Source organism: Pituophis catenifer, unplaced genomic scaffold (assembly GCF_029215685.1).
Source record: "Pituophis catenifer annectens isolate HBS135680 unplaced genomic scaffold, rPitCat1.0.hap2 SCAF_3, whole genome shotgun sequence".
Lineage (NCBI taxonomy): Eukaryota > Metazoa > Chordata > Lepidosauria > Squamata > Colubridae > Pituophis > Pituophis catenifer.
Window position 1 is genome coordinate 52,636,657 of NW_027256883.1, and position 23,567 is coordinate 52,660,223.

At 42.0% G+C, this 23,567-nt stretch overlaps 1 protein-coding gene across 3 annotated transcripts in view; it reads left to right on the forward strand.

The window, feature by feature from the left end:
* PTPRM (protein tyrosine phosphatase receptor type M) overlaps window positions 1-23,567 on the forward strand; it is a 480,156-nt gene that overhangs the window by 176,529 nt on the left and 280,060 nt on the right. For all 3 annotated transcript variants that reach the window (XM_070940620.1, XM_070940621.1, XM_070940622.1), the window contains exons 3-5: window positions 1,859-2,127; window positions 13,484-13,562; window positions 14,867-14,982. In XM_070940620.1, the coding sequence (XP_070796721.1) occupies window positions 1,859-2,127; window positions 13,484-13,562; window positions 14,867-14,982 (464 nt within the window). The remainder of the gene's footprint in view (window positions 1-1,858; window positions 2,128-13,483; window positions 13,563-14,866; window positions 14,983-23,567) is intronic.

Consider the following 23,567-nt stretch of genomic DNA (forward strand, 5'->3'; position numbering starts at 1 on the left):
AGCATCAAAATATTATGTTACTAGGTATATCAGTTTTGTTGGCTTTCAGTCAAGTCTGCTTTGGACTAGTAGTCTTTATATTCCTACACTTTTAGATTTTGATACTTGAATTAATATTCATATCATTTTAATATGGAAGAATAATTCTGCACTTATCCAAATTCTGATATAACAAGAAACAGCACTGCAGAAAAAATGTCCTATGTATCCTATATATTGTGGCTCCGTTACCGGAGCCTGTGTCATCGTCAGGAGAGGACTCCGAGAGTAAAGGGGAGGAGTTGGCAAGGCCTCCCTCTCCAGGACCCTGCTCTCTGGCAATGCCTTCGGTGTCCGCCGAAGGGCAAGAGATAGGGCCAGGGCCAAGCAGCCACAGATGGACAGTGATGAGGGTAATGAGTCTTGGCTGGACCCACGCCAGCTTCGCAGAGATAAGCACACGCAACAGAAGAAAGGGCGTGTCCAAGATTAGGCTGAGTCACTGGACCACACCTCACAGGATATAAAAGGGAGCGTGGTGGCCAGTCAAACCTTGTGACGAACAAAGCTGAAAGCTTCCACGCCATTCTGCATTGCCGGACTTTTGCTTTAAGACTGGATTATCTCTGGACTTGATTGTAATTATTGAGCTGCTTTCCTTTGATGTATCAGAAGTGGGGAGAAGTTATCTCTCCTCTTTGTAAATAATAAACTCTTGGCAGGCAGCCACTAGGTTGTTGCCAAGTTCCGTTATCATAAGGAAAAGAATTTTGCCGGCTGGTTTGGTTTTTAACTCCTGAATGTCTGTTGGTGTGTGTGCGTGGGGTTGGGGACAGAACATATATAATTTAAGCTATGTATACTTTAGAACATGTCATTGACATGTGTAGCTCATCTGGACTTTTGATCTTGATACAGTATCCTGCACTTACATATGTAAAGTATTTGAAATATATATTATGCATGCAGTACACGTAATCATTCATTAATTACCATATTCAACAACCTTTCAAAGATACAATAGGACTGAATGAAGAGACTTACAGATGGTTCATCCACAAATCACACTGATTGTGATTTGAGTTTGGCAGCCAGCTTACAAACCACAAGAGAAGCAGGATCCTGATCACCATTTGTAACCTTCACTCTAACATATGGCGATCACATGATGTCATCTTTAATGACTGCATGGGATTCACTTCCATCAGAACTGCCAGAATTACTGTTGTAAGTTGGCATAATCACATAATACCACACTTTATCACTCTATTGCTTAACAATCGAGCTCCACATCCCAATTATTCTAGTTAACTGAGGACTACCTGTATAAGACACTGAGTGTCTTATATGGATTTAATTGATCCACATAGTGATAACAAGAGTAAATTGTGTTGTTTCTTAAGGATTCTACAACTTTTTAAAAAGAAAATATTGTTTTATCCTTCTAATATATAGGAAATCAGGGGAAATATCTAACTTTCCTAGCTATGAATGGAATCTCAAAACTAGTAAGTAGTTTATTTCTAGTTTGGTGGTTTGCTTATTTCCCAAAGTAAACTTTATTCTACCATTGTTTCAAAATTATTACAGGATCTAATACAATATCAATCTGCAATATGTAATTATAATATATTATAATTGTATGATAGTAAGGTTACAGAAAACATTTTCAGTATTTTAAATCTGAATCAATTGTTTCAAGTTTGAAATATGTTCTGATAATTCTAGAATGACCATTCTTAAAATGCTTCAAATTTAAACCATTTTGCATATTTCTGTAGAACAACAAAAATTGCATGGCAGCAAAAGAAGAAATTGGGAGTGGGAAACTATCTAAACTCCAATTAATTATTTATTTTCTTTTATTTATTTTCTGCAGGATCTTTCATGTTGGTGAACACTACTGAAAGAATTGGCCAAAAAGCCCACCTTTTGCTACCACAACTAAAGGAAAATGATACACATTGCATCGATTTCAATTTTTTTGTTTCCAGCAAGAGTGGTTCCAGTCCTGGAATTTTGAATGTTTATGTGAAAGTTAATAATGGTGAGCTTGGAAATCCAGTTTGGAATGTCTCAGATGCTCCTATTGGTATTTGGAATAGAGTGGAATTGGCTGTCAGCACCTTTTGGCCAAACTTTTACCAGGTACTGCTTTTTTGTTCTTTAACTTATGAAACATTTTTCCTCCCTTTCAGTGTTTAGTCAATTTATATCATGCCTTTATTTGAGCTATATAAATTATTGTATAAAATTATTTACAAAGGTATTGGATGAGCAAAGTACCTTCTTTAAAAGGTTGAAGGATGGCATTCTTTAGGTGCCCAATAAAATATTTTCTTCATTTTCCAAAATACTATTTTCTCTATTTGAAAAATACTTTTATTTTGTTTTTGGAATTTATTTTTCTGAAGACAATACAGGCAGATAACTCCCACTAATGCTTATTGAATAGACCCAAGAATCTTAAAAGCAGTGTATGTCACACTTCTGTAGATGTTGTGGTGTTTTATATCTCTATATTTAGAAATTTTTACTGAAGTGCTTCTTAGTATGCATGGTCTTCTGAACATTGTTATTGTTTCCTTTCAAGATATATGTTGCAGCTATTAATTATTTCTCTAAGCCATGGCTTATATGAAACAATATCGGTCTTCATGTTAAATCATGTGCATTTAAATCTAAGTTTCTTAGCTAGGTAGTTATTTAATCTCTTCTTAATGATTTGTTTACGGACTGTCCATCAGTAAGTGGTCCACTAGTAAGTTTTCCATAAGTACAGGAGATTTCTTCTAGATGTACACTAAAAATGCATAAAAATAGCTTGAATAAATTGCTGCTGTTTAGCTAACTAGTTAGATATAGATAGAATTAGATATTACATGAATTTAATATAAACTTGATATGTGTAATTTAAACGTATCTCATGTATGATCTGTTTATTCTTATGTCCAGATGCTGATTAATAATGGATAACTTCAAGACATTTCTTTTATTTTTTATTTTTAAAAAATCTTTGATTTAGTTGGTATAACTTTTATTTCTTCTGCTTTATAAGAAATAGTTGATTCTTTTCATTCACTTTCACGCAGAATGGGTTTTCATTTCCTTTCTTGTAGCTGATTAAATTATCAATCCTGATGGCTATTAGTTTCCTTTTGCCTTTAAGGTGATATACCTACATGCAGGCAATTTGCATAACTCTAAAAATACTCCATATTCTTTGTGTATAGATCATTATTTTATATTTTATGTGAAAGAAAATAGGCTGCTGAAAAGCAAACATAATATGAATCCTATGAATCTCAAAATCTACAGCTATAAAAAAAAATAAAGTTGCGTATGTATATAGACTCTTTTTGATTGAAGGATATTATAAGGTATTATACATCTCAAAATCTACAGCTATAAAAAAAAATAAAGTTGCGTATGTATATAGACTCTTTTTGATTGAAGGATATTATAAGGTATTATAAAGAATAGACAGATCCTTTTTTCTTATGTTAATTTCTTTGCATTTCTTTAATCATGTTTACTTGAAAATAAGAACTCAGTATGGCTTAGTCTCTAGGAAAGATATTTAGGAGAACTCCAGCTTCATTCTTATTTAATGATAATTAGATTTAAACTTTCTGAGCTTCATTGCTGCTTCTACAAATGAAATGCTTAGGGAGTTAGACATTCCAGGGTTTCACATCAGTATTTAACTCTTATATATTGCCTTATATATGATGATGATGATGATGATGATGATGATGATGATGATGATGATGAAGAAGAAGTAGTAGTTATCCATTCAGTTGAGTCTGACTCCTGGCAATTCTATGGGCCAGGTCTCTGCACATCTTCCAAACTTGCACTATTTCTTTGAGTTTTTCTATGCTCTGTCGGATGTCAGCTTTGATAGTATCCAGCCACCATGTTCTTTGGCGGCCTGTTTTCCTTTTACCTCTAACTCTTCCAAACATAATTTCTTTCTCCAGTGAATTCCCGCATATGACATGGCCAAAGTAAATGAGACTCCTGATATATAGTGAGTGCTTAATATCAAATGTAGTTCAAACTTTAATTCAAATTTGATTCAAGACCAATTTAGCTCTCTTCAAGCGGTTAAATACATAATCTTATTTCCTTTTATGTTACGGAAGAGCTGTGAACATAACTTTAATATAAATAAAATAGGTTTATTGTTGAAACTGCAGGATTATAATGCTTTCATTTAGCTTTCTCTAGACAAAGTGGCAATTCTGTTTGGAATTCAAAAAAAGTCATCTTATAATAGCTTATGCATTACTTAAAAATAGCCATCCCTTAGATTTATGTACACATCCAACAATAAACAGACAGGCACTTGATTCAAACAGAATCAGTGAGACTCAGTCACCACTGCTAAAAATACTGACAGAGACTTTGAGAATAAAAATAGAACAAAATAGTGGCCTTAACTGACAAGCAATTTACTGTGGAGTTGTTGAAGTCCTTATGGAATCATGGACCTTGAAAAATAAATCAGTACAAACAACTTCATAATTACATAAGCCCCATTTTCACTTTTTGTATTAAATTGCTTGTTTGTTGGAGGCTATAGTTGACACTAATCTCATAAATTCTTCTTTATCAGTAGAAGTACAAAGCACAATGTGAAATGCATACATAAAATGTAGTTATGTAGAATGGTTGTGTAGGATTAGGAGATATACAAGATGCAAGACAAATAATCTAAGGACTAAATTTTCTATTTGATACTAATTTTAACTGTATATAAGTGCCTTAATTAATCAAACTGATGCAAGTAAAGTTTTAGTCTTTTTCAATATGTTACTATAAATTGAGTTTATGATTAGGTACAATTCACCTTTGAACTACAGGCATTTTAATTGCTTAGAACATGAGGTCATGTACTGAAAGAAAATACATTTATTCCTTTTGTTCTGTGGAACTAACAAGTTATTTATAAAGTACTAGCGCATTTTTCAGCAGTAATCATTTAAGGTGGCAAGTAAGCCCCCTCCCTCATTTCCATTGAGAAGGGAGAAGTGGCAGGAATGAAAAGCTAATTTTGCTCTTCACTGAAGCAGGGAGGATCAGGGACAGTGCAATGTTAAACTGCTTCCCTATTTCCTGTTTGGCAGGCATCTAAAGGGTAGAGTGATGTAAGACAACTCTAAGGCAGACATCCAGTGCTTGTTTTTCATGAAGAAATGTAATCTGTCTTTAAACCAGATTTTTCCTGGCTGATATGGCTACTATGTCAATCAGAGAAACTGTGGTTATAGTAGCTTTTCTATTCAAAAGAGCTACTTTGCCTAAACTGCTAAGTGATTTCCCTGTTAGATGTTTCAGAGATATTAAAATTAAAAATGGGCAGTTTGGAGTGAAAATGCCAACACTGCTAGAAAATCATATAGGAAATAATACACCGTCATCATGAACAGAACATCAAATGCTTCTAGCATTCCCCCCCCTACTTTTGCCTTTCCAAAAGTAGCATTAGTCAGTTACAACAAAAAGGTGTTTTTAAAAAAACAAGAATATAAGGAATCCTTGGTACTCTCGGAACTTGGTTGTTTTCTTGCAGACGTCTCATTACCCAAATTAAGTAACATCATCAGTGCAAGTAAGGAGTGCAGTTTGTTTTCAGTTTTTATTCTAGTTGCTTACCCTGTCAAAGTTGATGGGAGATAGATTATAGGACATTATACAATATAAAAGCTAAACCACAATAAACATATTAGACTCTTCATTGTTTTAACTAAGGACACATTCACAAGGATCCTTTTTTGAACCAAATTCACTCAAATATCTACAATTGACTATATGGTTATTTTACTCAGTCTGACTTTGGTATGTGTAAAACACTATAAACTAATAGAGTATCGTCTAGACCAGTGTGGGCGAACCTTTTCGGCACCAAGTGCCGAAACGGCTGTGCGCATGCCGCAAACCAGAAGATCTGCTGTTTCCAGCATGTGTATGCACACCGGCCAGCTGGTCTTCGCACGCGCATGCATGCCAGAAACTGGAAGACCAGGTGGCCGGTGCATATGCGCACCCCGGGAACCGGAAGATCATCTTCCCAGTACGGGCATGCACACTGAGCGGCTGCTCTTCTGGTTTCCAGCACTCCCGCATGCATGAATACCAGCTGGCCAGTGTGCCAGAGCCTGGAAGAGCAACAGGCAATGACTCACGTGCCTGGAGAGATTGCTCTGCATGCCACTCCCGGCACACATGCCATAGGTTCACCATCATGGCTCTAGTCAATTAATAGGAGTATGCAAAAATGTCAGTAATGTAAATCAGTGCCTTATCCATGAGCTATAGCACCTTTTCCATAACGCTGCTCCTCCAATCCATAGAGCGGGATTTGTCTCTTCGTACTGGGGAATACTGAGATGACATTTTCTTTCCAAGTTCTGCTGACCACGCCCGCTTTGCCTCTCCCACGTCAGTCTTTCTCACTCAGTTCTGGGGAACTGTTGTGTTTTACTGCTGCTGCAGTTCTTTAGGCTTTCAAACAAGAATAGAAATTTAGAAATCATTATCGACTGTCAGGGAACGGTAACGTGTCTGGGGATCCAGGCCATTCTTCCCCCTTCCTTCTTTCTACCACATTTACAGCCGCGCTGATCTGACCTGGCTGGGCAGATCAGCTTAGTTAGTCTCAGCACTACTTCAGACTGTCAGGAGCTGCTACGAGGGAATTCCTGGGCTGCTGAGGACTGGATGCATGTCAGGGGCATCCCTGATCGCTCCATCCCGTTTCGGCGATTTCGCCTCGCAGCCATATGGATCTGTCCCAGCTGGGCGGATCCGTTCTAATTTGCCACCGGTGCTGAGCTGTTCCTCCGGTGAGCTGGCGTCACGCTAGCGCCCCAGCTCTGATTCTTTGGCGGCTCCGGAGTTGCGGCTGTCCCATCCAGCGCACTCTGTGATTCCAGCAGGCGAGTTTGTGAAGGCGACGACTGTTAAGACGTGAGAGGCCTTATTTTGGTGAATTGGTGAGTCGCGGCCGCCATTTTGGACACTGCAAGGAGACGGTGGCCATTTTGGAACATCAATTAGTGCCGGCGGCCAATTTGGGACTTTGAAAGGTGCCGGCGGCCATTTTGAAACACTTGTCGGCGATCGCCATTTTAACTTGTGTCAAGCCGAACGTTTCCTGGGGAGGCCTCCTCTTTATTCATTCTGTCACTTGATTGCCGCCATTTTGTGGCACAGGAGGACAATCTCCGATTTTACAGCTCTATTTCCTCACGGTCTGACTGAGCTGCTACTGCCTTATTACGCCTTGCCGGTGAATTTGAGTTACGAAACGGACTTTGTGGCTATAGACCTAGGCTCCTGTTGTGCCTACCTTGGGGGGGGGTCTCAACCTCTCTCCCTTAACTTCTCTAACATGGCAGACTCTGACCTGTCTTCGGATGTGGAGCAGGTTAGTGCCTCAGCGGAGCACAGCAGCCACAGAGATGAGCCTAGAAAGTCCAAGGCCAAAGCCTCTCGTTCCAAGCGCAAGACAACTTTACCTTCTCATAGCAAACGTGAGTTGAGCCTCCATAATGCTCTTGAAAAACAATTTGAGAGAGCTAAAAGAGCCAAGCATTCAGTGTTCCCTGCTGAGGAGCCGGGCATCTCTGCTCAGCTGGAGGTTTCAGACACTGACTCACTACAACAGGTTACAACTGTGGACAATCTAGAGCGGCCCGTATCTCCGGCACCATCTGGCTCCGGAGATCCTCAACCTGAACAGCATAGGAGCGCCAGGAATGTTCCCGAAGCTACCTTTACACCAACGGCGGCAGGTCTCCGCTCTGGCGATTCTTCTGGACAAATGGATCTGCAGTCTATCTTGTCTGATACCCTGGCTAAAATATTAGCGGCAAGTCTTCAGCAAACAGTTAGCACTGTTCAACAACGTTCTACCAGCAATGTGGGCTCTGCCAGTTCTAAACACCGCGCAAAGACGGCACCAGTCCCTCACGCTGAAGCTGATGATTCGTCAGATGAGTCTGATCAAGCGGCTGAATGCCCTGAGGACATTGAGTTTTCAGAAGATGAAGGCTTGCCTCCTGAAAAACCCATTTTCACCGGCTTATTCAGACCATCTGTGTTTAAGTCCCTTTTGCACAAAGCCAAGGTGACTACACAGTTTGACATGTCTCCTGCTCCACAAGATGCCAGCCAACAAACCACCGCTCCACATGACGCCTTGTTTCAGATGACCAAACCAGAGAAGGACGTGATACCATGCCCTCCACTGTTCTCTGACGTCATTCAAAATGCATTTCTCCAGCCAGGGTCGCTTACGGCCCCTAGTGGCCTTGACAAGAGACTATATTGTGCTTCCTCGGAGCTGGAGGATATTTTGGCTTTACCATCGGTGGATGTGCCCATGGCTAACCTTTCCTCAGCTACTACGGTGACTACGGATGCCATGGACACCCTTAAGTCAGAAGATTAAAAAGTTGATCTCGGTTTCAGGAAGGCACATCAAGTGGCCACTTGGGCCATCAAGGTGGCCACTGCTACATCCTTTTTTAACAGAGCATCTCTGTTATGGCTTCGGCAGCTACATGAGCGCATGCCACCCAACGATAAGCGCATACATCAAGACATTAACAAGTTGGTGGCAGTGACCGAATACTCGGCAGATGCGTCATTAAATGCGGCTAAATTTGCCTCCCGTGCGCTGGCTGCCACTGTCACTAATAGCAGGCTGTTCTGGTTGAGGAACTGGAAAGCTGACTCCAAAGCGAAATGGAAGCTGGCATCTGCAACCTTCAAAGCTCCATCCTTGTTTGGCACAGCGCTTGAACCTCTTCTAGTAGAGGATAAGGAGAAACAAGATTTTTCTGTCTACCTACCATCGTCAAGACCATAGATACGTTCCTTATAACCAAAGGCAGCCCTTTCGGGCCTCTTCCGGACGAGGCGGGTCCTACTTTCAACGCTCCTCCACCACCGCTGCTGATCGAGGTTCAGACAGGCAGTCGTTTTGGGACCGTCAACGCTACCAGACGGCATCCAAAAGACCATTCAGAGGCGGAGGTTTCCGTGCCAGCAAGAGAGGCAAATGACTCTGCCTCTCCAGGTCCCATTGGTGGTTGCCTCCAATGATTTCACCATCAATGGGCTCTGTCGACACAGGACGAGTGGATCCGATGCACAGTGAGTCACGGACTATGCCTGGAATTCATCAATTCTCCCCCAAGTCGCTTTCTCCGTTGTCCAGTCCCTCAGCTTCCACAACAACGACTACTGATGGATGCGGAGATTGTCCACTTACTATCAATCAAGGCAATAGAACCAGTACCCAAAGGTTAGGAAGGGGCCGGATATTATTCAACCCTGTTTCTGGTGGCCAAAACTTCGGGGGGTCACAGAGGCATCTTGAACCTGAAACATCTCAACAAATTCATCTTGTATCGCAGGTTCAAGATGCAATCTCTGAAGTCAATTCTGGCATGTGTGTGTCACAACGACCTTTTGCAGTCGGTGGACCTTCAAGAAGCGTATCTACATGTTCCAATACATCCGTCTCACTGGAAATATCTGAGGTTCGAATACAACTCCTGACATTTCCAGTATTGCGCGATGCCATTTGGGCTCTCCTCTGCGCCGAGAACGTTCACCAAATTGGTCTCCATGGTGGCAGCAACCTTGAGGATTCTGCCAGTTCGTCTTCTTTGCTACTTAGACGACATTCTGGTTCTGGTGTCGTCTCTTCCTTAAGCCACGGCAGACATGGAGGCAGTGATTCGTGTGTTTCAAACTCACGGATTTACCATCAATTACAAGAAGAGCCATCTCGTTCCAACAACACGCCTCCTTCACTTGGGAACTGTGATAGACACGACCAAAGGTCAAGTCTTCCTTTCACCGGACCGGATTCTCAGCATCCAGTCATTAGCTTCTCAGATAAGAACACAGCGAAAGGCTCCCCTGTCCCACTTGTCTCAGCTGCTGGGAAAGATGGTGTCCTGCATTACCATCGTCCCTTGGGCCCGCAGACATCTAAGACCACTACAGTAGTTTCTACTACCATTTCAGAAGTCGGGTCGCAGCACATCCCAGTCTCTGGTTCCAGTTCCTCCTCAGGTTTGTCTATCACTCACGTGGTGGGTATCTCTGGCCATCCAGAGAGGGTGCATTTTTCTGGACATAGATCGCTTCATTCTAACATCGGACGCCAGCCTCGTGGGCTGGGGAGCCCACCTTCTGGACCAAGTGGTTCAAGGTCGTTGGTCGTCACTGGAGGCTGCGAACAGCATCAACTGGCTAGAGCTTCGGGCAGCTCGCCTGGCATTGCGACACTTCCAGCCCGTCTTGGAAGGTCAACATGTCTTAATAAGGACCGACAACATGACCACCAAAGCCCATGTCAATCGCGAGGGGCGCATGCAATCCAGGGCGCTGATGATAGAAGCAGAACGATTGCTAGTATGGGAGGAAAGACATACCGCATCCCTAAAGGCCACATTTCCGGAATATCGAATGTCCAGGCGGACTGGCTCAGCCGGAAGGAGCTCGACCCGGCGGAGTGGAGGCTGCACCCCAACAATTTCAAGGAGATCGCCCGGAGGTTCGGTCAGCCTCTCGTAGATCTGTTTGCAACTCCACAAAACACCCATCTGCCACAGTTTTTTGCACATTACCAGTGCACGGAAGCGGAGGGCTGCAACGCTCTGAGGTGTCGTTGGCCACCGGGGCTTCTGTACAGGTTTCCGCCCATCCCATTGCTTCACCAAGTAATACGGAAGATATTGGCAGAACAAGCGGACATACTTCTCATGGCTCCTCTCTGGCCTCGTAGGCCATGGTATTCGGACTTGGTGAGTCTGTCGGTGTCACAGCCATGGACCATTCCACCTCAGCAGGTTTCTCTCAGCCAGGGGGCCATCGATCATCCGGATCCTCAATGGCTCTGGTTGACCGTCTGGCATTTGAACGGGTCCTGCTGAGAAAAGACAGAATTTCGGAAAAGGCTATTGAAATCATTCAATTGTCCAGACGTCCTTCCACGAATCGAATTTACCAGGCCACGTGGAAGGCCTTTTCGTTTTGGTGTGTATCTCACCATGTGGATCCTACGTCGGCTGAGATCCCAGACGTTCTTGAATTTCTATTGAACGGCTTGTCGAAAGGTCTCTCTCCAAATACATTGTGGCATCAGGTGGCAGCTCTTGTGACAGTATTGAGATGTGAACCACACCGCTCTCTTTCACAGAATCCAAGGATTCGTAGTTTCTTGCAGGGAGTGACCAACAAGTCCCCGCCAGTTGTACATAGATACCCCTCCTGGGACTTACCTTTAGTACTTCAGGCACTTACTTCTCGTCCATTTGAACCATTGGGTTCCATTTCCCTAAAATAATTGACTTTCAAACTTACCTTTCTGCTTGCTATCACTTCTGCACGGAGGATTTCCGAGCTGTCTTCTCTCTCAATCGCAAAGACCTGTGCATCTTCTATTCGGATCGGGTGATCATGAGACTGGACCCTTCATTCCCCCCTAAAGTGAACTCATGGTTCCACCGGGCCCAGGAGCTCATCCTGCCAAACTTTTGTCCGGATCCACGGAACCCTCGTGAAGAAAGTTGCCACACTTTAGATGTAAGGCGAGCTCTCCAATGTTATATCAGGAGGACGGAATCCTTTCGATTGACGGAAGCATTACTGGTGTCCTTCCATCCTGCTACTATGGGGAAGAGAGTGTCTACTGCTACTGTTGGACGCTGGATTAAAGCTTGCATTGCCACCACGTATGAGTTGCCTGCTAAACCGTTACCGGGCAGGGTTTACGCACATTCCACATGAAGTGCGGCGACCACGGCAGCATGGGCGACTCAAGCTTCAATTCTGGACATCTGTCGAGCTGCGACCTGGGCAACGCCCTCTTCCTTTATACGCCATTATAAGATAGACTCTTTTGCGTCAGCTGAAGCTGCGTTTGGACGGCGGCTGGGAGCAGTTAGCCTCCCGCCCTGGATGGTTAAGCTTGGGTAGATCCCGCTCTATGGATTGGAGGAGCAGCGTTATGGAAAACAGACATTGACGTACCTGAACGTCCCTTTTTGGAACGCTGCGATTCCAATCCATGCCCACCTGTCCGGCTGCCTGCCTCCATTACTGACCTACATTGTTCCTGTATTATTATTTATAGATTCCTCCTGCGTTCCTTTCCTATTGTGAGAAAGACTGACGTGGGAGAGGCAAAGTGGGCATGGTCAGCAGAACTTGGAGAGAAAATCTCATCTCAGTATTCCCCAGTACGAAGAGACAAATCCCGCTCTATGGATTGGAGTCGCAGCGTTCCGAAAAGGGACATTCAGGTACGTCAACGTCCGTTTTGAAAGAACAATACCATTGTTCTGGTATTGGAACAATACTATTGTTCACGTGACCATTGCATTGTACAGTGTAGAAATTTAATAAATATACAGAAATAACAAAAAAAAAATATGCATTGCTTGTTTTCTCCTCTTCCTTTTCAGCTTATTTTATACTCACTTTCCAGAAAATCTGAGCTGTTGATTCAGATAAATATTTGCACGATTGCACTGATATAAAAGTATTTTCAATTACAGCAAATGCAGAGGAAGTATAGAGATGTTATTATGGAACTTATTAGGAATAGGTGTAGGGGTGGGAAACAATGGCCTGATTTATTTATTTTGAATGTAATGTTAGCAATACCAGATCATTGACTTTGAATTATGAATCATTTTTTCTACTAGCGTACCAAGACAATTTTTTAGTTGTCTTGGCTGTGCACTAGAAAAAAAAAATCTTTATATTGGAAGTATGTATCTGTTTATTTTCTTGACTACCCACCAGCTTTCACTACCATCAAACAGTGTACTTTTTAGGCTCCTTGGCTAAACATAAATGTCCGATTTTTCTTTCTTGCTTTATATCAATAGTATACTGAATAATATTACATGAATTACAGACTCATTGTAATATATTACATTGATTTCATGATAAAATTTATTAGACTAGTGAGTAAGACAGAACTGTAATGTTTTTCCTCAATATTTTATTCTTCTTTAATATAACTTTCAAGCAACCAGGAAATATCAGCAGCAATAGTAGTATAGTACCTTGGTGAAAAAAATGTTATATGATACTGTTGTTCAGTTGATACCACTGTGGAAGAAAATTGCATATTGAGCACAAAAGATATGCTCTGCCAAATAATTCTTAGCCTAATATTTAATCTAACTGATATAAATTTGATAAACCCAAAATGTTTGGAGGAGTATTTTATTTACTGAATTAGACAATGGATAACAAAATTGGCTGCAAGTAACGATACAGCCAGTAAAATTGTGCATGGGTAAAATTATTGATTAATGTATATTTGGATTCCTATCTTTTCCTGGATTATTTTAAATGCCTAACTCTTTATATTTTTAAAACAGTCAACATTCTATTTAAAGAAATAAACAGCTGTACTTATGCTACTAGGTTTATTGATATTGCTTGCTTTTTCATATTTCAGGTAGTTTTTGAAGTTATCACTTCAGGTTACCAAGGATATCTGGCTATTGATGATGTGAAGGTTTTAGGTCATCCATGTAGTAAGTGAATATTATATTTTCAATTATTTCAGAATATTGTTGGAATAAATCTGTTATTTTAGTCTGAGCCTCAAATAAAGGGTCTATTTAAATCTGTAGGTGCCTAGAACTCTTAAAACAAAAATACCATGTAAATTTTCTAAGATCGTTGAAAAGCATACTCTCTGCTAGCTGATGATAGGAGACTAAATTCATGTTACATGAACTTTCAAAGGCAATTGGAGCAGGATCCTGGCCTTTCAAAAAGAAAAAGGCATTGTTCCAGCAATGCAGTAGATGCTGGATCCATATCCCATGCATTTCCTGATCATTCCCAGCAGTAAAATACATTAGTTCTAAAATGCCTCAGCGATTCCTGGCTGACCTTATGTGCATTCCTAACTTAAAGCAGTGTGAGACCTACTTATAGAGGTTCATGTGGAGCCCCCTAGTGAATTGTAAGACTCTGAGCTAGATCGAGGAGTTGAAAAACAGCCCAGAAGAACATAGCAAATACAGTACATTCCATACTTTTTCCAAGAAAACTATATGTGTTGTTCATGAAGTCAATAGGATCTGAACTCAACTTGAAGAAGATTTGATTTTACTTATTCCATAATTTATCTGTATATAAACGACCTTTCTTTGAGTATAAAAAGAGCAATAAAGAATAATCTCTTAATATTTTTGCCAGATAACTGATTTCAGTATGTTATAGCTTTTATTAAAAACATCAGTTAGATTTCAGTACAATCTTTATGGAAATGTTTTACAAGACAGTTATATAGCCAAAATAGTTTGCTGCTCAATAGAAACTGAAAGCTAATATTGTTCTTTCATTAGGACTTATATACAATATTATGAATAATTAGAAATAAATATTTTAAAATTAATTTCAGTTGGGATTTCTTGGCTTACAATATAAATATGTTATTGAAATGTTTAAAACAAAATAGAATTTGAATTCTTTTACTGAAATCTGAATGGCTCATTCCAACTTTACTATTCTGTGAAAGCAATTATTGGAAAAATCGAATCGGAAAAGACAATTAGAATAATGTGGGATTAATAGGAGCATTGATGAAGCAGTGGTTAGAATGTAGTAATGCAGGCTATCTCTGCCCACAGACTGGAGTTCAATCCTGATGTGCTTGAGGTTGATTCAGCCTTCTATCCTTCCGAGGTCAATAAAATGAGACCCAGATTGTTGGGGGCAATTGTAAACCTCTCAGAGAGTGCTGTAAAACACTATGGAAGAGTATATAAATCTAAGTGCTATTGATAATAATATGATTCTTCCTTTGTCTCTTTTTTATTTTCAACAGCCAGCACACCCCATTTCCTGCGCCTCCAGAGTGTAGAAGTCAATGCTGGCCAGTTTGCTACTTTTCATTGCACCGCCAATGGTAGGACTGTTCAAGGAAACAAGCTTTGGCTACAGGTAATCTTGTTTGTTTTCCTTTTCTTTCTCTACCAAAGTGATATTTTTGAAAATGTAATAGGTTTATGACTATCCAAAAGCCAAGAAGGACTGTATGGCAAATGAGAACTAACAAAATGGGCACTAGTAATTTTTCTATTTTGATTCCAATGATTAAAAGCAGGGGAAAAGAGATTACAGGTATTCTTGATTAACAACTGGTCATTTTACAACTGTTCAACATTATGACAGCCATGGAAACAGATGCTTAACAGCCCATAAAGCACTTGGGTCACCGTAAATGATTTCACCACTGCCTTCTCACAGCCAAGTGACCACATGTTGGGTGGGTCAGCTTTAGAATCAATTGTGGCATTCTGTGGTTATCTGATTTTTGCCAGTTTTTCCCGAAACTACCCATTCAAGTGACAGCAGTGTTTGTTTAACAATTATAGTGTTTGTTTAACGGCCATCACAAAAAAGGCCAGAAAATTGCTTCCAGTCATGTGGGTATTTTGACTTACAACTTCAACAACTTACAACCATTATTCAATTATTATAGTAAGTTTAGGACTATGTCATTAACACAAATCTTCACCATCCCCTGGAAGATGCCTAGTTTTTTTAATCTCATGCTATTTTTTTACTTATTTATTTGTCAAGCATATAACTGGGTTAAAAATCTTTTAATTGGGGAATTTTATGGGCAAGGGGTTTTAAATTGGAGAAGCCAAAGATAATTTAATTTCGTTTTAATGTATTTTAATATTTGTATTGTGTGTTTTTAATTTTGGCTGTTCACCGCCCCGAGTCCTTCGGGAGAGGGGGCAGTATAAAAATTTAATTAATTAATTAATTAATTAATTAATTAATAAAATAACAGATAAAAGTATAAACATGATTGTGAATACATGAAATGGATGCGAATAAAAAAGGGACATTAGGACAGGGATGGTAGGCATGTTGGTGCACTTATGCACGCCCCTTACAGATCTCTTAGGAATGTACACTAATATATGGAAATTGTATTTAAATAGGAAAACAAAATAATGTATGCATGTATGTTCTTAGAGCCTCAGAACTTCAGCATGCAAGAAGCCCTGTTGCTGAGGCATGGCAAGCAGCCCCAGAGCTGTGCAGGCATGGGGCTTCTTGGTATACTGAAGATCTATGGTTTTTTTGGCACATTGAGACAATGTGACTGCTTGGCACATTGTGGCAACAGGGCTGCTTGGTGTGCCATGGGGTTTGAGGCAGCACTCCTTGAGGGTGGTAGCCAGCATAATGGAGGTAAGGAGGAACTCAATGATTGCATCAAGAGGGGCAGGGAGGAAGGTCAAAAAATGTTGCCCTATGATGCATCATTTTGCCCAATTGAAGTTTTCAAACAAGAGAGTTTCTGTAATATATAGATTATCTACATAGTAGTTATACATTTGTATATAATATCACATGTACCTGAATCTTGTTTTTCCTGCAGCTGATATTAAGCATCTCACAATCTTACTGAATGGGACTCTGTGAAAGAAGTAGTAGAAAGATGAAGTTGGAATTTCAAAGGTTCTTTAATTCCTTTGGAGTTCAGAAAGTAAATAATTCTAAGAAACTTCCTAGCAAGAGAAGTCAGTTGACAAGCTCCAGAGATAAATACCAGTGGCATTGCCAGTCTACCTTGAGTCCAGCAGTTTGAGTTTTCTGATTAATAAACTCATCCTATTTGCTTAGAATGTTGTTATTGCATTTAAGCCATCGAAGTAATAGTGGAGAGTTTTAAACTGGAAAATTAACCAATTTAATTCTAATGTATATGAAATTTTAGAATTGCTATATTCTGTAATATTTTTCTTTTTAAAAAATGTTTAGGTCATAGAAATACAATCACAGTCTTTTTATAATATAGCTGACATAGGCCACTAACCAATTAATGGTTTTTTCACACTCTGATGGTTTGCTTCATAGATAGGTCTACAAAGAAGACCTATAATAGTTCCATAATAGTTCACTTCCATAATAGTTCAATTATACTGCTCTAAAAAAAGTACATGTACAAATAGTGTTTTCAGCATGCTTTTCTGTAGCTTTTCCAATCCCTGGTTGCATTGTGTTTGTTCACTCCAAGAATTTATGATTAGGATAGCATTGAATCATGTGAAAAAGTAATGCATAAAAGAATTCAGGATTCTTGCTCCTAAATAGTTTTCATTTCTTTGGCTATATAACTGATAGGTGGTGCATTGGCATTTAATACTCTTTGCTTCCAGTGCCTGGTTCAGCAATCTAGTTAGCCTTGTATAGCATGTCATTACTATATTATTAGTTATATTGGTGGCTTTCAATACCGTAAACCATTCTATTCTTCTAAGCCGGCTCCATGCGTTGGGGATTGGGAGCAGCGTGTTATGGTGGTTCTCTTATTTTCTCCAGGGCCAGTTCCAGTCAGTGTTGGTTGGCGGGGAGAGATCGTCCCCTAGGACTCTCCTTTGTGGTTGCCTCAAGGTTCTTTTCTCTCTCCCCTCCTTTTCAACATCTACATGAAACCGCTGGGTGAGTTCATCTGCCGGTTTGGGTTTTGGTATCATCAGTATGCTGATGATATCCAATTATGTCTTTAGGCTTTGAGCTGGCCAAGTGATACTGTCAAGTCCTGTCCCAGTGCTTGGAGGCTGTATGGGTTTGGATGAGGAGGAACTATCACTGACTCAGTCCTACCAAGCCTGAGTGCTGTGGGTATTTGGAGTGCACGCATCTGGGGATACTCCCAACTTTGACTAAGGATGGTTTGAAGCTCTCCCATTCAAAAGAGGTGCACAATTTGGAGTTCTTCCTGGACTTGAAGCACCTGCTTGATGAGCAGGTGGCTTAATTAGCATGCTGTCAGTTGCAGCCAGGAAAGCCTTTGATTTCATCTGGTGCACCAGTTGTGCCCTCTTCTAGACTGGGGTCTTCACATTGACTACTGTGTATTGTATTCTACGAGGCTTCTTTGAAGATCATCCCGAAGCTTCAGCTGGGGCAGGCAGTAATGTATATCCCTGTATGCCCAAGTAATACTTCTGCTTTTTGAGATGCACTGGTTACCAGTTTGCTTCGGGGTGTGATTCAAGGTGTTGGTTGCTACTTATAAAGCCGCACATGGCATGGGGGCTGATTTGAGCAATGACCTGTTTTACACAGTATCTGCCTGGCCTGTTCAATCTAGGTTAGCATGCTCCACATTCCATTGATTGAATGATGTCTGGTTCTCCGAAGCATGCCTCTTGGTTACAGTGCCTGCCCTCTGGAATGAAGTCCTCTTCCAAAATTCAAGCAGTCCCATCCGTCTGATATTTCATAGGGCCTTAAAGACCTGACTCTGCACAAACATTTGGGGAGGATGTCCCTTTCTTCCTTTCTGTTCCCCTCTTGGTTTATTTTCCTTCCATATTTTTCTTTGTTTTTGCTCTGTTGCTTGTTTTTAAATGTTTTTAACAATTTGTAAACCATCCAGAGGAACTGGTGTTGGGTGAAATCAATTTAATAAATAATAATTATATTAGTTGAATACAAGCTTAACTGGATAGTTAGGACTGAAAAACAAGAAAATTGATGACTGTTCACTATACTTTACTAGTATATCACTAGAGATATTGATAGATTATACCTGACCTGAAGAAATGGAGGCAGATGGTTACTTCAAGTAAATCAGTGGTGGATTCCTCCCGGTTCCTCCCGGTTCCGCCCGGTTCTGCTGCCCCCCCACCCACCCACCCCCTGCGTTATTCTTACCTTTTATTTGACCCCACCCCCAATCTATTGCTGTCTCCTGAGTCCCAGCTGATGGCTAGAGGGAAAAAAAACTGTTTAAACTCTTTCCGCAGAGCTTCAAAGGCCGCCCTACAGCTGATCAATGTTAAAAGAAAACAAATGAGTAGACCGGTTCCTGCAAAAATACATGAGTAAATTGGTGCCTGCAAAAATACATGAATAGATCAGTGCCTGCAAAAATAAATGGGTAGATCAGTGACTGCAAAAATAAATGGGTAGATCGGTACAGCTCTGCAAGCAGTTAAAAGTCTGGTAGACCACTACCTCTGCTAAATCCTAATTGCCACATGACCATCAAGCCATGCCCACAAAATAAGCCACGCCCACAGAACCGGTAGTAAAAAAATTTAGAACCCACCCCTCAAGTAAATCATTGTACAATATAGGCATTTTGTTGCTTAGTTCAGAAGGAAGCAAGTTAGTGAAACTGATTTTTTTACTGCATATTTTTACATTGTAAAAAGCATAGTCTTTCAGTGGTGCTAGGCAGTGATTTTATTTTGTTTTAATGACATCATTTAAAGTGAGTTGTACCTGATTTTGTATTTTAGTCTTTATGCAGCTTGTCTGTCTGAGCTTCTTTTTCTTAGTCCTATTTTGAAGCCGATACCTTGCTGTTTCTTTCTTAGTGGAACCATAGTCAGCTTTAATGCACTGTTTCTTATTTAGCATACATGGCTATGAAAGGTTAAAAGCATCCACTTAGTAATGGAAAAGTAAGATAATCACTTAAGCCAGAAAGTGGCTATCAGTGAATACATTAAACTGCAAGTCATATTCATGTTCAGAAATTCACAGAAGTAAATAAAGGTAAGAGATTCAAAATCCAAAAGCTTTTGTGATGCAGTAGAGCATAAAGCAGGATTAATAATTAACAGAAATTCATGTTCTCCATAGCTGATGAGAATGAGTAAGAAATAAGTACCTTAATACCTTAGTAGCTTCATGCATTTACTCTTCCTAATAACTCATGGTATTTCTGTTACATTTTTTTCTACAACTGAAATGTTTTATTTCCAGACATAATTATAGTATATATTACACACATGGTTAAAGTATTTGTAGCTATTCATGCTGAAAAATGAGTATGAAATAGCTTTAAATAATATATATGTACAGTGGTGTATGTTTTGGGGGCATCAGGTTTACAATTGTAATGTTTCTGCCAATACCTAAAATTAGTAAAACCTATTTTTAAAACAGGTGTATCTCAAAGAAGAATTATCAGGAGGAAGCACATGCTAAAATTATTGGAATAATTAGCTTTATTTTAGGAATCTTACCTTCAGATCAAACTGTCTTATAAATTATCATGAAAATATTTATTAATAATTACTCTTACATAATTTCATTCTGTATACAATTATTATGACATAGTTGTATAGTATTTGGAACGTGGGATTTTAAAGTCTAATACAGTTGGATTTATGTTTTCAGCATAAATCAGAATGATTTTAATACTAGTATTCATAACATTTTAGATTATGATTATGATTATGATTGTGATTATTATTATTATTATTATTTTATTTTATTTTATTTTATTTCTATACTGCCCTTCTCAGGGCGGTATACAGCCTATTAAAAGCACAAAGACAGACATCAATTTAAAAATAATTAAATTTATTAAATAATTTCAGCTCAGATTTAAAACCCCAAATTTAAAACACCCAATTTAAAATCATTACATTGATAGCCCGGCCTGGCGGAACAGCAGGGTCTTGAGGGCACAGCAGAATACACGGAGGTTGGAGATCTTACACATTTCCGGGGGCAGTTCATTCTACAGGGCAGGGGCTCCCACAGAGAAGGCCCTCCCCTGGATGTCGCCAGCCGACATAACTTGGCCGATGGCACCCTGAGGAGACCCTTTCTGTGGGAGCGGACTGGCCAGTTGGAGGCTATTGGTGGCAGAAGTCGGTCTCGAAGGTACCCGGGTCCTATGCCATGGAGCACTTTAAAGGTGGTCACCAGCACCTTGAATCGCACCCGGAAGACCACTGGGAGCCAGTGCAGCTTGTGCAGGAGGGGTGTCACGTGGGCACAATGAGTTGCGCCCATAACCACCCGCGCGGCCGCATTCTGGACCAGTTGGAGCCTCCGAGTGCTCTTCAAGGGGAGCCCCATGTAGAGAGCATTACAGTAGTCCAGCCGGGAGGTGACAAGGCCGTGAGTGACTGTGCGCATGGCGTCCCGGTCCAGAAAGGGCTGCACCTGGTGAATCAGGCGAACCTGATCAAAAGCCCCCCTGGCCACGGCCGTCATATGCTCTTCTAAAGACAGCCATGTGTCCAGGAGGACACCCAGATTGCGAGCCCTCTCGGGGGGGGGTAGAGATTCACCCCCAATAGTCAGCGATGGTACTAGCTGACTATATCGGGATGCCGGAAGCCACAGCCACTCGGTCTTGAAAGGGTTGAGTCTGAGCCTATTTCCCCCCCCCAGACCCGCACGGCCTCCAGGCATCGAGACATCACACCAAGGGCATCGTTGGGGTGGTCTGGGGTGGAGATGTACAGCTGAGTGTCATCAGCATACTGATGGACCCTCACCCCAAAACCACGGATGATCTCACCCAGCGGCTTCACATAAATGTTGAACAGAAGGGGCGAGAGGACCGACCTCTGCCCCCCCGCCAACACAAACTGCGAACGGTCGGAGAGAAAGGAGGAGAACCACCGCAGGACGGTGCCCCCTATTCCTAACCCCCTCAACTGTTGCAGCATGATACCATGGTCGATGGTATCAAAAGTCGCTGAGAGATCTAATAGGACCAGGACAGAGGAGCAACCCCTGTCCCGAGCCCTCCAGAGATCATCCACCAACGCAACTAATGCCGTTTCTGTGCTGTACCCCTGCCTGAAGCCCGACTGATACAGGTCCAGATAGATAGCTTCATCCAGGTGCCGGGGAAGCTGTCGTGCCACCACACTCTCAACAACCTTCACCACAAAATGAAGGTTGGAGACCGGACAGTAGTTAGCTAATTCAGGAGGGTCCAGGGAAGGCTTTTTGAGGAGGGGCCTCACCACTGCCTCTTTCAAGGCGGCGGGAAAGGCACCCTCACTCAAAGAAGCACTTTTAATCCCCTGGAGCCAGCCTCGTGTAACCTCCCGGGAGGCCAGTACCAACCAGGAGGGACACGGGTCCAATAAACACATGGCGGCACTAATCTTACCCAGAACCCTGTCCACATCCTCGGGAGCCACAGGATCAAACTCCTTCCAGATAATATTCTCAAGACCTACCCTCGTCTCCTCCCCTAGACTCATCCAGTCGGAGTCCAAGACTTCCCAAATCCGAGCGACTTTATCATGCAGGAATTGCACAAAATCCTCAGCACGACCCTGCAAGGGATCTTCCCGCACTCCCTCCCGAAGAAGGGAGTGGGACACTCTAGACAGAGCGGCTGGGCGGTTCTCTGCAGATGCTATAAGAGTGGGAAATGGTTAGATTTCGCCGCTTTTATCGCCACTAGGTAGGTCTTGATATAAGATCTCACCAGTGTCCGGTCAGAATCGGATTGACTAGTCCTCCAGATGCTCTCTAGGCATTTTTTCCGACGCTTCATCTCTCTCAGTTCCTCAGAGAACCAAGGAGCCAATTGAGATTGGCATCGGGTCAGAGGCCGCAAAGGCACGACGGAGTCCAAAGCTCCGGTGGCCGCACTCTCCCAGACGGCCACCAGGTCTTCGGTCGGGTCGTGTGCCAGGGTCTCAGGAAACGGCCCAAGCTCTGTCAGGAACCTTTCGGGATCCATCAGGCGCCTGGGATGGAACCATCTGGTCGGTTCCGTCTCTCTGTGGCGGGGGGAAGCGGCTGGAAAGTCCAAGTGAAGGAGCAAATGATCTGTCCATGACAGATCAGGTCCCCTCTACCAAGATCATTCAACCACTGACCAGAGATGAAAATCAAGTCCAGAGTGTGTCCCCCTATGTGACTGGGGCCTTGAACTAACTGGGCCAGGTCCATGGCCACCATGGAAGCCATGAACTCCCGAGCCACCTCTGTCGTCTCACCTGCAGATGGTAGGTTGAAATCCCTCATGACAATAAGACTGGGGATATCAACCGCCACCCCGGCAATAACATTGAGCAGCTCGGGCAGGGTCGCCGCCACGTGGCAGGGAGCCAGCTACGTAGTCAGCAAATCCATCTGCACCCCACGGCCCCACTTCACAAAAAGGGACTCACATCCGGCTATCTGAGGAACAGTGGTCTCCCTCGGACAAAGACTTTCCCTAATAATCGCCGCCACTCCCCCACCCCTTCCCTGAGCCCTTGGCTGATGAAATGCACGGAAACCTGGTGGGCACATTTCAACGAGGGGGACCCCCCCTCCTGGCCCAACCAGGTCTCCGTAATACCTGCCAGGTACTCACCCCCCTCCAAAATAAGATCACAAATGAGGGGGGCTTTGTTAACAACCAACCTGGCATTACATAACATCAGCCGCGGACCCAGGGCCTGAGGCTCTATGCAACCCGGACACGAGTTGCGCATTGGGGGCCGGAGTGCGCAATCGCTAGTAAACGGCGTGTGCGCACCCCCAGAACGTGATATGGCCCCCTGCACCCGTCATATCTGCCCCTCCTACTCATTATTTCAATTACACTGCCCTTCCTATCACCCCCTGCTCCCCGGTCAAATTTCCTTCCATGACCCCTCCGCTGCGTCCAATCGACCCATCACCCCACTCAGTGGCTATATGGACCTCCCCAGGTCCATAAAATTATTGTCTGTTTAACCTTCTCTTCCCATTTTTCTGTTTCCCATTTTAACAAAATGCTGCTTGACTTGTCA